General features: G+C 34.8%; 1 protein-coding gene across 6 annotated transcripts in view; it reads right to left on the bottom strand.

Moving 5' to 3' along the window:
• ARAP2 (ArfGAP with RhoGAP domain, ankyrin repeat and PH domain 2) overlaps window positions 1–15455 on the bottom strand; it is a 144487-nt gene that overhangs the window by 110129 nt on the left and 18903 nt on the right. For 5 of the 6 annotated variants that reach the window (XR_014183881.1, XM_082050754.1, XM_082050753.1 and 2 more), the window contains 5 exons: window positions 12977–13062; window positions 11821–12171; window positions 8345–8414; window positions 3034–3154; window positions 488–669 (listed from right to left, as the gene is read on the bottom strand). Coding sequence is in view for 5 of the 6 variants with exons in the window: in XM_082050754.1 (XP_081906880.1) it covers window positions 488–669; window positions 3034–3154; window positions 8345–8414; window positions 11821–12171; window positions 12977–13062 (810 nt within the window). In the remaining variant the exon portion in view is untranslated. The remainder of the gene's footprint in view (window positions 1–487; window positions 670–3033; window positions 3155–8344; window positions 8415–11820; window positions 12172–12976; window positions 13063–15455) is intronic. The other variant, XM_082050755.1, reaches the window with a different exon arrangement.

Below are 15455 nucleotides of genomic sequence, written 5' to 3'. Positions count from 1 at the left end.
ATTTGCTTAAACTATTATAGTGCACAACAGAAACTGGTCAACCTACGTTCTTAAAAACAAAGAGAACATCAGTTTTGAACATTTAGCTGAAGTACCAGTTAAATCTACTTCTGTATAGCACCCTTTAGAGAGCATTGTATTATAGGGCAGTGAAACCAATGTACAAAATAAGCCTTCTGATTTAGTAGAGTGCTTATGGCATACATTTTAAGAGTGAATTAATCCCAGTCCTGCCACTCACCTGTTGTGACACTCAGTGCTTTTCACTTCACCTCACTATATATTCATTTTTTCCACTGTACAATAGACATAATGATACTTCACCTGCTTTTTGAAGCCTTCTGAGAATTGCAGCAATAAAGTACTACATAAAGAGATATGCATTTATATTGAAATGCACCTATTCACAAAGAGCCATCAGTGTCCAACTCACTAGTTAAATCATCTTTATAAGTATTTATTCACAAAAAGCATATGAAAAATTTACCTGCTCATTTTTGCAGATCCACACAGTGCTCCCCTGAAGTAGAACAAAGATTTTGGCTTTGTATCCTTTCAGCTCAAGGTATCCGCTTTTCTCAGGGGTGACAGAAGTTCGAGACTGCGACTTATTGTCAGACTGCAATTTCAAGGCATTGAGCATCGTATTAACCCAGTCATTCCTTTCTTCTAAACAATAAAAAAAAAAAAAATTAGACAAAGATACACGGTTATGCAGCAGCTCATACGTCTCTACGTATTGGTTTTTCTGTTCTTCCTACTATGTTATGCTGGTTGATGGTATAGCTATACCACAGAGAGAACATCCACCTTGAAGAAGAGGTGTAAATAAAAATAACATGAGAGTTTGTTTCAGTGGAGATGTTAAGCAGACAGCCATACAATTGATTCCCAACAATCAACACACAAACTAAAAGATATACAAACCAATGATCAAGATTCTTAAAACCATGCCTACTAAGATGCTTAATTCCAAACAGCTGAAAGACTGACGTGGTAAGTGGTATGTTCACTTTCTAGAAGCCAGATCAATGGGAAAGAACTATAGAAGCTATGTGAGCAAAAACCAGGGAGCCTAAAAATCATCTGTCACTAAATAAACAAGCCATTGCCAATGCTATTCCATGTCTGGCCATGCTTTTAAGCAAAAACATTTGGCAATTTACAATGTATTCCATTAAGGTGTAGTGGTTAAGCTTGATATTGTCAAGGGTACTGTGTAATCAAGAAAATGCATGTTTGAATATCTGTGCATGCATTATTAATTTAACATCTTACAAAAACATGAATATAAGTAGGTGAAGTAATAAAGTTCCACTCAGTCTCATTCACTATGTTCGGATATTTCACCAGACTAAGATCAATATACTTTAATGCTGAATACTCTGAATGAATTAGACTTGCCCCATGCAACTGAAACACCATGAATATTTCAATTCTTTGCTCTAAAAGATTCAGGTCATAAAATATATTGGGCTGGGGGCAGAGAGGGAAGGAAAGTTCTGTCCATGGTATATCTCAAGTTGACATTGCCGAACGCTGCAAACAGCACCATTAAAAAAGTAACACATTCACTTCATCAGTGTCATAGGTGTGCAAGAAGGAACAAATACACGAATTTAAGCAGTTTGAAGAAGAGGAAGATAGCAGCTCAACAGACCAGCACAGAGAAGGTGATACAGGTGCTCCTCTTAGTAGTTTTGTTTTAATATGTGCTTTTTTTTTTTTTAAGCACTTTGTAAACACCACTTGAATATCTCAGTATAATTAAGGGTATCAAATTACTCTAAAAGTTGTTTTGTTTTTCTATAACAGTATTTCACTCCAATTAAAGAAAATCTCACTCTATCTGAGCAGATTATGCTCTAACCCAGTGCTGTCCCAAATTACTTATACAACACACATTTCTAACCTTAAGTGAACAGCTTTACAGACAGGCCACTATGTCCAAAGATGGTTATATACCAAATGAAAACGCAATTTCATGTATAACAAGTGGTTGCTCTGAATATATTTTATAAGTCAGTGTAAGCTGTTAACATTTTTTTCATATTCAAAAGCAACAGTCCATAAAGCAAATTAAGGCCCTATAAAATGTATTGCACTAAGATGGTTATGTACCAATTTATACATATAAAAAAAAAGTTAAAAATAAATTTGGAAGAGAAAGGCAAAAATAATAAAAATAGGCATACTTTTAAACTCAGCTAAGAGCATAAAAATGCCTGAAATTATTTGAGCCAAACCTGATAAGAAGGATTTGTTCACTGATGCTGCACTTGTGTTACAGCCTGCAGCAAATGTTTACAACCAAGCTATAACCCATAAAAATGGGATTTGATAATGGAAATGCTGAGAGACCTTTAACTGTAATGGCTCTGGCATGTACAGCTGTAAATACATATCATTTGTTTCTAGGTATTCCATTTTATTTGATTGTTTCCAGAAATAAGTCATACATAGACTGATATTGATTCCATGTATTATGGCTGTAGGTTGATAAAACATTAAATTAGACAGCAGACTAACTTGCCTGCTACAATTAACACTGGTATTCTCTATCAATACATCACTGAAAATACTGTAGAAGACAGAAAATAAAGATACACAGAAAATCCCAGATTTCCATTGATCACAGCATCGCATTCAAGCCATCAACTTCTTTGTTGCTCTTTGTCAATTTTATATCAAGTGGTGACTCAGAAAAGATGGCTGAGAGCACACAGGCTGTAAGAGCTGCTAGTGAGACCTGAGGAACGTTCAGAAAAATTCATCTTTGGGAAGGATGGGGAAGGAGGTAGAAGAGCTGGAAAACAGTATTCTACTTTTAATATCTTTAAAAGCCATTCCCCAATGATTTCAGTTGTTCTTACAAAGCTTACTCTTATCTCCAGTTTCACTTAATGAGCCCAAAAGAGCTGGATTCCAGAAATATTTCTGGTAGTATAACAAGTTATATTTCACAAACATAATTTATCAGCAATGACCACACAGCTTTTTGGCAATCATTACAATTACACATGTTCTACTTACCTTCTTTATCCACACGGAAGACAAAAGTCCTATTGGATGTGACAACTTCAAATTTATTCTCCCCGTGAACTCTCACTGTTGCTATAGCAGAGAGCAGTATTATCCCCTTTGAGAACACTTCCTATAATAAAAATGCAATAGAAACAGTTAAACACACTCAAGGAGTTAAATGTCTCTCAGGTAATATTACTTGACATGATGTTCAGGAAGTTTGCATACACAGGCTATGCTCCTAGAAGTTCATCACATTATTAGTAAAACTGCATCAATAAGTAAACTGCTTCATTACCTACACACCACCAGCTTCACTGTTCTGGGTCTGTGTACACCTACTGCCTTCTAAAATAGAGTAAAATCCCTTGGTGCGATAGAATGCAGATATTTGAGATATCACTTCATGAATAGTCCCGTGACATTAATATCACAAAATATCACATAAAATTTACAATTTTATGCCAAAGTAGCTACATTGCCTATGTCACAGAATCATAATCTAAAAAATATAATTATACCTGTAGAATAGAAACAGACAAGGGAAAAAATTGTGCCTTCTCCAGGCAGAAAATTCCAAATGTTGTTTCTGTTCCTTCCCCACTCCTTCAGTGGCTAGTCAATAAGAAAAGTAAATTCACTGAGTTTATCCTTAATTTTTAACTCAAGGCAAGTCATCACTCTAGAAAAATCCATTGCTCTGTCCTTACTATCAAGAATCCTCTAGCTTGGATCAGGTATTTTTCTGCTATATGAGGTGGGAGGAGAACAATCCCTCAAAAACATCATTTGGCATCAGAGCAGATTTTCCTAAAAGATGCTCATTTCCAACTAGGAACCAGGACAACTGAACTGAACACAAAGGCTATATAGGAAAAAGGAATTCTACAAGTACTTTCTCCAAGAGGCTTGTCTTTTAACCTAATTAACTCAAGTATTGCATATTAGGAAAAAAAAAAAACACACACACTCAAGCAGACATGCAAAAATATTTCTCCCCACTTCCTGGATTCCAGAGTTAACACTGCTGCTCCTGTCCTCACTACACTTTGATCAATTGGTTTTCTGACTAAGACAATTCAGATATACTGCTAAGATTTATGATCCAGATGCAGTAATAGGCCAAGAGTCAGCTCCCCATAAAGGATTTGACTGCAATAACTTTCCTCCCAAACTATAAATTATTATAATGGACTTTATACAAGGACTTCAGAACCACTGTGAATGCTAAGCATGAAGGATACACACAGAATCATTTTTTTTGTTTATTGAGTTTAATATGCTACTGATTTTCACGAAATCCACACCCTCATGTTGTTTCAATTGTAGGTACTAATATATATAAGTGAATGCAGTTAAGCAAATAAGCAGAAATACATGTGAGCATGTTACTATCATTACACACAAGAACTACTCTGTCACTCAAAATGATCTTAGCATCGCACACCTATTTTCATTATGGCTATGTTTGTTAGAAGACTTTAACAGATTTGTTAATAAGGATGGATATTATGTTTAGTGAACCTTCATAATGGCACAGCAAATGTATTACATGTTATTTGTAAATGTGTTCAGATACAATTATATGATGGTGTTTGCAGGCATCTACTGGCTGTATTTGGTACTGTAAGAGAATAATTCAGACTTCTGAAAGTCACAACTATTTTATTGTATTTGCGTAAAAAAAAAAAAAAAAAGTCTGTTTCCTTTTACACTTAGCACAATTTTGGTTTTGCTATTTAAACAATCATCATTTTTAAAGCTTTGTTCTCCGAGGCATAATAATTTCTCAATCTTTTCTCTGCAGCAGCTTCTCTTTCATGTGCAAGAAATTATGCCTACTGTTCAAAAGCTCTTGTTGATCAAGATACAATTTCTCTCTTTTAAATACTCCGGATTAGAAATTAGGTGAATTATTTAAGAATGTAAGGGGGTGGCAGGAAATAAACACAGCTAAAAACGTAACAAATATTTCTTCTGTAACTGAGAGGTGTAGACTAATTTTAGGGCTGCTAAAAATTATCTGACAGAACAATTTTCTAGTGGGGGAAGTTTTTTGATATAAACTGATTTAATGAAAACTTTTATTTTCAAATACAGCCCAATGGAGTCTTCCTTGACAGCTGTGTTTCAGAGCTGGGCTAAAAGATCCTGGAAAACATCATTTTGCACTGCTCTGGCTTTCCTTCCACAACAGATTGTTGATTTCAAGAATGACAATGATTCACCTGTTCCATAGTGTTTTGTTTTGTTTTTTTAAATTTTTTTATGCTCACATGCAACATAACACAACAAAATATTTAACTTCTCCACATGAAAATGCGAGACTTTTTCCTAAATCGCTAATATAATTGTCAGGGACCATAAGATGCTTTTTTAATAAAAGCTTTCAACATAATCACCAGTTTTTGCCTCACCATAAAGTACATGTTATAGCACTAAAGTTCTCCTGCCCAAAGTGGGAAGAAATTTGAAACAAGAACTGTACATATTGGGTAACTGAAAAGAATTCTCAAATTCTACCTTCCCCTCTTCAGTTTGCTCTCACTTCTGTTAACCACATTCTGTTATGACAAAACCACACGGGATGCTGCTCTGACCACATCCACTTGCTCACAACCATGAACATATTAAAAGAAGAAATGAGCAGCATCACAGATTCAAAGTCAAATTGTTCCTAGGTCAGATGCTCTTTGTAGAAAACTTAATATATTTTTCATATATGCAGATATGACCTAGAGATCCCTATCAATTAGAAGTTGACACACAACTAGATCAGGGTTAGTGAAATATTTAGGAAATTAAGGTATAAATCAGAGAAGTATTTAGATGGACTGAGTACACATTTTCAGGAATGTGTCTTCCCTTCCCATCCTCCACTTGTTTCACTCTTCATTAGCCATATAGCACACTTCCCCTTCTTGAGAACCTCACTCCTCTCAAGTTCCTAATTTGAATGACAAATAGAGCTATTTAATATCAGTAATGTTTCTGGGTAAAATAAACAGTTTCATTCCACTGAATCTACCCTTCTCTGATTGTACTAATGAGAAAAATATCCGAGTATGGATTGGTTTCCTTTTGAGAACTACTTTTAATTGATATATGAAACCAAAACTACAGCAATGCCTTTATAACGTGCTTGTCTGTGTAGGAACATCCTTAGACACACGATAGAATAGACAGATCTTGCACTTAGGATCTAAAGTTAAAACAACAACTTCCCCATTTAAATATCTAGCTAGCTAACTAGCTATGTAGTGAGTAGGAGCGACCCACTGCCTTGCAGTGAACTGTGTAATTATCCCTTTCCCCAGAATTTGGCTCCCGAGCTGCATGCAGGTCTTGATGGGTCTGCAAATAGTTGCTTACTATGCCAAGGTAAAAACACATAAGAACAACAGGAGCATGCTGGTTTGCATCTAGCAGGCAACATGGGTGCTCTGGGGGTGGGAGCAGTGATCCAGCAGATACCAATGTATCAAAGCCTCATGCTGTCCAGTGATGCCACTGACCACACAACGCAATCCCAGTGTGCAGAGAACTGTTAATAGCCAACTATGTTTTCCTCCTATCAACAAGCTAGTCCAAGAGTTTCACCAATCTTCTGCTCCCAGAATTTGCTTTAGGCCTCGCAGTTCTCAAACATATGAAGTTCTTAGCATATGTGACTCATCAAGCTAACAAGTCAGACACCCAGGTTTGGTCAAACTGTAGACACACACAGACCAACCCACGTCTCTTTCAGTCCCAGGAGTGAGGTTCTGTACTAAGGTTCCAGGAAAAGTGAGACAAAGAGGCTTCAGACCAAGCCTTTTGCAAGCTCCTGACAGTCTAACCTACCACAAGGAACTATTAAATAGATAATGCAGCTTTCTATGCATCATGTGACACACCAAATATTCTCCTCAGCAGAAAGGAAGACTTCTGGAATCTCCTACAACAGACAAATGCACAACTGACCTTCAAGTAACTTTTTCAGTGACCTCCAAAAAAAAAATAATCCCCAGTGTGGATACAAGATTTAAAATTCTGTATTAGCAATTCTTTCACTAATTATGCTACAGACAGTGTTAAGCAAATCCCAGTGCTGTATTTTCCAAGTCTTTCTTAATGACTAACCCTGCTTTTCAGCTCCTCTGAAGCCCTGGGATGAATATCACAATGGGGTAACATTTTTTGTCAGTGAAATCCCAATGTTATTCCATTGTTCCCTTCATCTACAAAATCATATATTCTACTGTAAGGGAAGCAAAGTAAGCAAGTAAAAATAGATCATTCCATGTTCCTAATCAGCAGGCATAAAGAACAATGTAAATAATTTTTTGAGCTTGTTCTTAATTTCTCTCAGGAAATAAGCAGCCTTTCCTACTTCAGTTCTATGCCCTCCCCTCCATAATCTGCTAAAATAAGTCTAAGAGTATGTATATTATAAAGCGTCTATAGGGCACTTACTAATTAACACCACTCTATTGCTTGGGAACTTTTACCTGAAATTGTATTTTTTTTCTAATTTAATATGCATCTCCAACAGGAAATGCTTTCCAGCATTTCAGGTGACATACAGGTATATAAACTCACCTGCACCAAACACGCATATTATACAATCATCTATCACTTTCAAGTTATTTATTTCTTCAAGAGGATAAATTAATCATAGAGAAAAAAAATGCAGTGGTCTAAAGTGTATTAAATAAAAGGGAAAAAAAAGGCAAAACAGAACAAAACAAAAAAAACAAAACAAAAAAAAAAAAAACAAACACAACTTTCTTTTACAAAGAAAGCCATGCTTAAAGACAGGTCTGGTTCCCTCCCCCTGCCACCTCAGGCAGTTTCTGTTCTGAAAAGTAATATCAAAAGGTCAAATAAGCCTTTCGTAAATCTCAATTTCATAGAAGGAATGCACATTTTGTTGAAAAGCGGGATTTACAAATCTGTTTCTGTATCACATATCAGAAGTGAACTATTTTAATCAAAGCAACTTATGAGCCCGCAAATATTTTGGTAAGAATCTATCCTTAGGTAGAGAACCAAAGAACAGGCACTGACATCACAGTGCTACTCTGAGTAAGAAGTTCTGGCGATACTGACCTGAAAAGGTCAGGCATGCAAGCCCTTCCAGAAAACAAGAGGATGAAAAACACATTAAGATCTCAAGGACACATTAACATATTTAATCATGTCTCATGCTAATACTTTGCAATTTAAAATTAATTTAAAATGAATATTCATGGATAATTATTTCTGAATTTTTTTCATGGTAATTTGTGTATTACACAGATGCATTTTCTTGGAAACGCGACCAAAATGTGTCTCTTACCTTATCATTATTGTAATAAGAAATGCTGTCTCCGTCAAACTTAACCCAGCGCTTCTGAAACATACGTTTGCTGTGAATCAAAAAATTAAAACGTTTAAAACTATAAATACAAGTTAATGCTGACTTTTAAGAATGTCTCAAGCACAAATTATGAAAAGGCCAAATCACATTTAGCTTCCTGTGTCTCAGCCTAAACATTCTGAAAAGTAAAACAGATCTTAGCCCTACCATATATTTTCAAAAGGAGAATGATGTTTTCAAATATAATAAAAATATTTGGAAAAAAAAAAGAAGTGCAGTATTACTGGTCTTCTTTTATAAATCAGTGTCTCATGTTTTTAAACAATTCAGTTTCCTTTCTATTTCCTCTCCATGTGCTCTGTGTCACATCTTGAGTGACAGAGGAAAAAAGAACTTTCAATGATGTAATTTTGCTAGAAACTATCAATGATGAGAACTATTATTATTGAAGGCAAAGAAATATTCTGAACATAGAGCATATCTTTAAGTGTTACAAGCTCTGTAAGATATTTTCCAAAAAGGAAAGCTGAGAACCTAAAATGGCCATCTCATCATCATGTTTAAAAGGAGGACATTTCTGTTTACAGGCTATGGTATCTTTAGTTATCAATATCTCCTGAACACTCTCTTTCTTCTTTGGCCAATGAATAAATAATGGTCACACCAAATCACTCAACAAGAACAACATAAAATTTCATTTTCAATCTGTGTTATTAACTAGACATCATTAATGAGAAGCTCATTTGATTATTTCAGTTTGCTGTTAACTCATGCTCTATAAGGACCTCCTAAGAAAAAGTTTTACATGAACCTGAAGTATTCTGTTATGCTCATTAATAATGTTGACAGCCTATTAGTTATAATCTATAAAAGTTTCAATTCTAAAATCTATTAAACAAGTTAATTAAGCAAGAACAAGACCCCACTCTAACATCTCTTTGCCCAACATTATTTCCTTTCCTGCTAAATGAGTGCTCTGCTTTAGGATTAGTAGACTGTGATAGTTTATCAAAACTTTAATCAAATAGCAGCTCTGGCTTAATTAACTTGTATTATATGACTACAATAAATCATCATCTTTCATAAGCTGGAAAGGCCAATAAAATCTATTTTCCATTAAAATGTCAGTAAACTTCAAGATGATGCAGGGAAGAAAAAGTGAACCCAAGTACCACATACAATGTGAGTAAACTGAATGGCTTTACAATTTATTGTGAGATAAAAAGAGAAGCTGTACTTTAAATGCACAATTTGTGTCAATTTAAGACAACAGTATATATTCATTCCCCTGAGGAGACACAAAGTGCCACGTGTAAATGGGAGCTTTATAAAAATAAAAAGGGATGTTGGAAGAAACATTCAGTTGTCAGGGACAGAAATAAAATATGACAGTGCTTTACGGTATGAATTTTTTTTTTTTTTTGGTTGTTTGGTTGGTTTCTTAAAGTCTTCAGATATTTGAGAAATGGTATTGGAAGAAAGAGAACCAAAAAAAACCAAAAAGTTATATTCATTAAACAATGCTTAAGAAGAAGTCCTTGAAATTCAGCCAAAGAATCTCACTGGCTCAAGGTTAATGACCCTGCAACTGTTCCACTCAGTCCTAACCAGCACTAATGTCATGGTTAACTCTTTGTCTTTTTCAAGTAATACATTCTCACACAGTACTTTATCTAAAACCTTCATGCTTTGTTTGCAACTCTGATCCTTCAAATAGTACAACATGAGTCAACTGCAAGCATTTTTAACACTGTATTAGCTGACTGCCAAAAGTGTTGGTTAAAAAAAAAGAAATCCTGTAAGTGAAAGAAAACAAAAGTTAAAGCGAACTGCAGCTCTCTGACAAGTTAATACACTAACAACTCTGAAAAAAAAAAAAAAATATGTACAAATGTCTATTATACTGGGAAAATGTCTGTTGACTCTGTGTATAATCATTCTTCAATTCTTTAGCAAAAGTAAACAATGACAATCCATAAATGTCAATGAAACTTTTGAAACAATTTTAAAAAGAAAAAGTTTCAGTAGATTGAAATTCCATAATGCTAGAATAGGTTTATTAAACCAGACTTATGCTTTCTTGTTATTCAGCTTGAACAACGTGTCACTGTATCAACGCAAATAAAGCCAAAATCAAAGAAATTATAACTTGTTAGATCAGAACTCTCAAAAAGGAACAAACAAACAAAAAAAAAGTAAATTGCTACACAATAGAGCTCCTTCCAGTGGGCTCAAACCAAAATGTATTCTCAACCAATTTTATTCAATATTGTCACTAAACTAAAAAAGAAAATTAAAAAAAAAAAAGTTGTATTAGTCAATGAGTAGTGATGATGATTGTAGCTACAAATAATGAAAGTAAAGGTCCAACAGTTTAATATCACCTTCTAGTGTAGCTAAAAATACAGTCCTAAGAACAAAGTATGCAGAACTAATAAGGCTTGAGTAGAAATGCAGTAAAATAGACATATTACAGCACTTACAAGGACAACACCCTTTATTTCTAGATGCTAAATACTAGTAAAGACCAGAAATAGCCTTAAAATTAAAATTGTGCCACTTTCAATACAAAAAGGAATTCAGAAGAAAGACATAAGAACAACTGGTGAACTAGAAACTAGTATTTAAAATGAATTGTCTATTCATTTTATTAAGGAGGAGATTAGAAGGATTTCATCAGACTTTGCAAGTATATCTGAAGGGAATCTGATAACAGAGTGCTCTTTAGTGTAAAACAATCCAAGAGGAGCTGGAATTTAAAGTAAGTTAAAATAAAACAACCTAAAAAACTTAAAATAAAATTAAACATAAGTTTTCTTTTGTTTTCTTTTGTTTCAAATGCAAATGTGGCAAAGAGTGTGTTCTCTTTCTATTGTGTTCATCTCTTCATTACTTCAAATCTTAAAGCAAGACTCGGGCTCAGATTCCTCCCGTCAAACTTTAGGCACATCCATAAACTAAACTAGGAGACAATTCACCCTATATGCATTTCTAAACTCAAAGCTCCATGTACATGCACAATCCTGAAACCAACATGATCTCCAGTAATTATTAATTTATACATCCATGGCCAAATTGGTAAAGTAGTATTTGAGAAGAGTTTGCTTTCACTTACTTTGTAGCCCACAGAAAAATCAGCAAAAATGGACAGACTGGAAATATTGCTACAAATTAATTCTGTATTTTGCTTGTTCATGAGTGGTAATCAACTTTATATATATATATATATATATAAATAATTTTTTTTTTTTAATGAGTGTACCTCCCAAATAAACTTTAGAATAGGTAACATCACTAAAAACTAAGAATTCAGAAGAGCCCTACACTCTTGCAACAAAAACAGTTCCCTTTCCTTTCCCATCACAAATAGTAAACAGTGACCAAATAGAAACTTAACATCTCTCATGCAAACATACACCTTCACAACTATACAGTAATCACTACAAATACCATACCCTTGAGGAGATAATTTATCCAGCCATCCTACTTTAACCTTCTTTACTGATGGTCCATAAAAACAAGCGTACGGTGTTATTGATTCATTTCCAATCGAAGTTTGATCTCCACCAAATTGCCGAATATGAACTTGTTGACTGACCAAGCAATCTGTATCTCCACTTTGTACCTTGCTACAAGATGTTGAGTGTATTTTGGCTTTATTTTTCTTTAAAGGCAAGGAACGTTGTTCTACAACAGAATATACAGATTCACTTTCAGATTCTTCTGGTGCTAATGATTTGTTTTCTGGAGCCAGAGATTCATTCCTTGCAAATTCCTTTGTCTTCTCTTCCTGATTATTAAAGGAACTAGAAAGAAAAAGTGCATTTTACCCTTAATGCATTGCTTCAATGAACAAATACATTAAACTATTAATTGCAACAAATATTGGTGAGACATATTTATAACACATTTATAACTTGTTAAACCATTGTGATAACCACAGACATGCTAAACACAGTTTATCTTACAACTGACCATATTGAATTCTGTTTTCTCTACTTGACAGGACTGGTAGCAAGGTAACGCTTGCTGGTTCCTTTAGAAGCCTGAACAGAAATCTAAAATGAATTTTCCTTCCTCAGGAAACTAGCTTCATTCATTCTAATACTTTGGAGGTATCTGTGGTATCATGTCTCTCTTCCCTCTCCCACCTCAACAGTAGACAGGTACAGAACAGAGACTTTAAGAAGCACATCAGCTCTCACTTTGTCAAACCACGGGCCACTGCCTCATGACAGGAGTAGAGAATAGTTATTTGTTTTATGTTCAGATTTGTTTTCTAATGAGGATGTATAGAGTATGAGAGACAGACACTCAGACACTGTTAGCTAGGAGACATATAAAAATAAAACTTGGGTCTTCCTTGTTCTGATTGGGGAAAAGAAGGACATCTTCCAAATCCACAAAAGATTCTGAATCCTGGGTTAGACAGTCTCAGGACAGGCACAGAGCCAAACTTTGCCTCCTAGAGCATGGGGTAAAGGCTCAAATAGGGGAAAAAAATGAATACAGTCATGGTTGCACCTTCAGAGGTAGAGATCTACTTGTGATACCAGTAAAAAACTCCCTCCTCTTTACATTTTAAATTTCTTTATAGCTTTTATTTAATACCATAGATTCTTGTAAGAAGAATACCCTTCATTCATTTCTACATCCAATTTATTTTCACAAGCCAGGAGTTCATTTCCATGATGTTCCTAGAAAAAAAAATATTTTGCAATCAACACTTGGTACCAAAGTAGTAAGTTATGTTTAAATTACCATAGACACAAACCACACACAAACAACAACCTAAACAGCATAGTTATTCTTTGCCACAGTTTCAAATACACACTTGAAAGATCATGTTTTTAAAAGTATTTCAAGAAATGTTACTTTCAATATTTCCATTTTAAATAATAAAACTCATAAAACATTTGAGCATAGTCCAAAATAACTGATAAAAATAAACTAGATAAAGAAATTCAGTGCATAGAAACATCAGCACTCTGACTTTTCTTGAGGTGCAGTTGAGTATTATTTTTACCCTGAAATTTTCTAAGTTCAAGAGCCATGTGTTGCATGTACATTAAATACACCATTTATGATTTGCCACTGCTACTCTATCTTTCATATCAACATTCCTCCAAATTAAATGTACAGTATTCACAGTACAAGTACACTAGAGATAAAATAACAGTAAATACAAATTCCTACAGAAAGACTGAACTCAGCCATAACGAATATATCTTGCATTTTCTTGCCAAGCTCTTCTTCCTAAAAGGCACATTTAGTAATGTCTGTTTAGAAATCTTTATCACAAGATACTTGCAGTGTACAAAATGTCAAGGTTAACACTGTTCAAGAACATTACATTTCACACTTCCTAAACTTGATCTGACAATCTTATAGCATTGCTAAGCTTCTCAATACTCATCTTGCTTCCTTAAAAAAAAACAAACAAACAAAAAAAAACCCCACTAATATGAACATCTTTATGCATTCTCTGGAAGGATTTTAATTTACTCCTTTAAGCTTTGATGTGTATGTCACAAAGCTGAAGGGTGGCAGAAAAAAAAGTGGATAAGCTTTCACAATGGTTGCCATCTATTTTCTGAGCAGCAGTATCACATCTTGTACTTGAGGGCTGCACCTTGGCAACATAAAAAGGCAAGCTTAAAAAAGAACACAGCCCAAAGCTGTGTACACTGCAGCAAAAATTGTGTAAATCACAGGCTGATGATAGGGTAAACCCAGGTGAACACTCTTCTCTCCTCTGCCAGCCAGATCCATTATTAAAAAAAACACAAAAAACAAAACAAAACACACCAAAAAACAACCACAACCCATACACCACAGTATGAATTATTTTGTTGCACCAAGGATTAGATTAATAATAATAATAATAATAATAATAATAATACACCCATACACCTTGCAAACAAACCGAACAGAGAACTCGAAAGCAACCTTTCCACTGCTTATCAGATGCTTGGATTGACTAGAATCTCCGAAAAGGAGGGAAAATGGTAGTGTCCCGCTTCCATGTAATAGTCACGATGTTAATATCACCCATGAAGCATCTTCAGAGTAAAAATGGTCAGCATCTTTTATCTTCATTTGCTTATCAGGATGCAACCACAAATCAAACCCACTGAAGCCATGTGGTAGTACCTCTTTCTCCTTCTCATGAACCATTATGATAACAGTTTTATGTACTCCTTGTGCCCACTCTGCAATCTTCAGCACTTGGGCAAGCGAATTCAGGGAGCCTGAGAACTTCCAAGCAATAATCAAAAACGCATTTCTATTGTTAGTAGATTTTAAAATGTAGAAGTCCACAAATGAAGACAGGTTGTGGGGACCAGGAGTTCTATTTTCTCACAAAGACATGTATTGCACCCAAAATAAAACCCAGGCATTTCCAATGTGTTGTTTACAGAATTGCTCTACAAGATGCTCAGACTCAAGATCAGACAAAACTCCCATCTCCCACCTCCTGCAAACCTCCAAGGTATTATACAACGATAGCTAGCAGTAGCATTTTCTCCTGAAGATATCTTTATAAGATAAGTATTTCTGAAGAGATAGATATATATATTACACAGAAACTGTTTCTAAATATATACTGTTCTTACGCATAGGAAGCACCTACCCTTAAGGAAGAAATCTGGCTTCCGGATCCCAGATAGATCCCTGCCTACTTGTAGCCCTACATAAAAATGCTCTGCTTTCAATCAGGAAGTAATTCAGATGCCTTTTTCATTTTAGCTTTTTCTAACAGGTAGTCTTAATCACAACAGCAAGTCAGAAAAGCTGATTGCTAAAACATATGGACTGCACTAAGAGTATCGGGACTGAGACTACATTAAACAAAGACCTAATGTCATTCAGCATAGGCATCTTCTTCAAAAGATACTGCCTTAGTCTTCTATTACAGCTAATGTCATACCATTCTCCTCAGGTTGATTCTTGAATCATGGTTTGGCAATACAATTTTATAACAGATTCATAAAGACAAATTCTTCCTTTTAAAATATTAAGGGTTCTTATTTTTAAATGGTAAGATTTGCAATCTGGCCAGCATTCCACAATGTCACAATGCTTTGGA

Source organism: Streptopelia decaocto (assembly GCF_964273445.1).
Source record: "Streptopelia decaocto genome assembly, chromosome: 4".
Taxonomy (NCBI): Eukaryota; Metazoa; Chordata; class Aves; order Columbiformes; family Columbidae; genus Streptopelia; species Streptopelia decaocto.
This window is presented reverse-complemented; position numbering and strand designations above follow the sequence as displayed.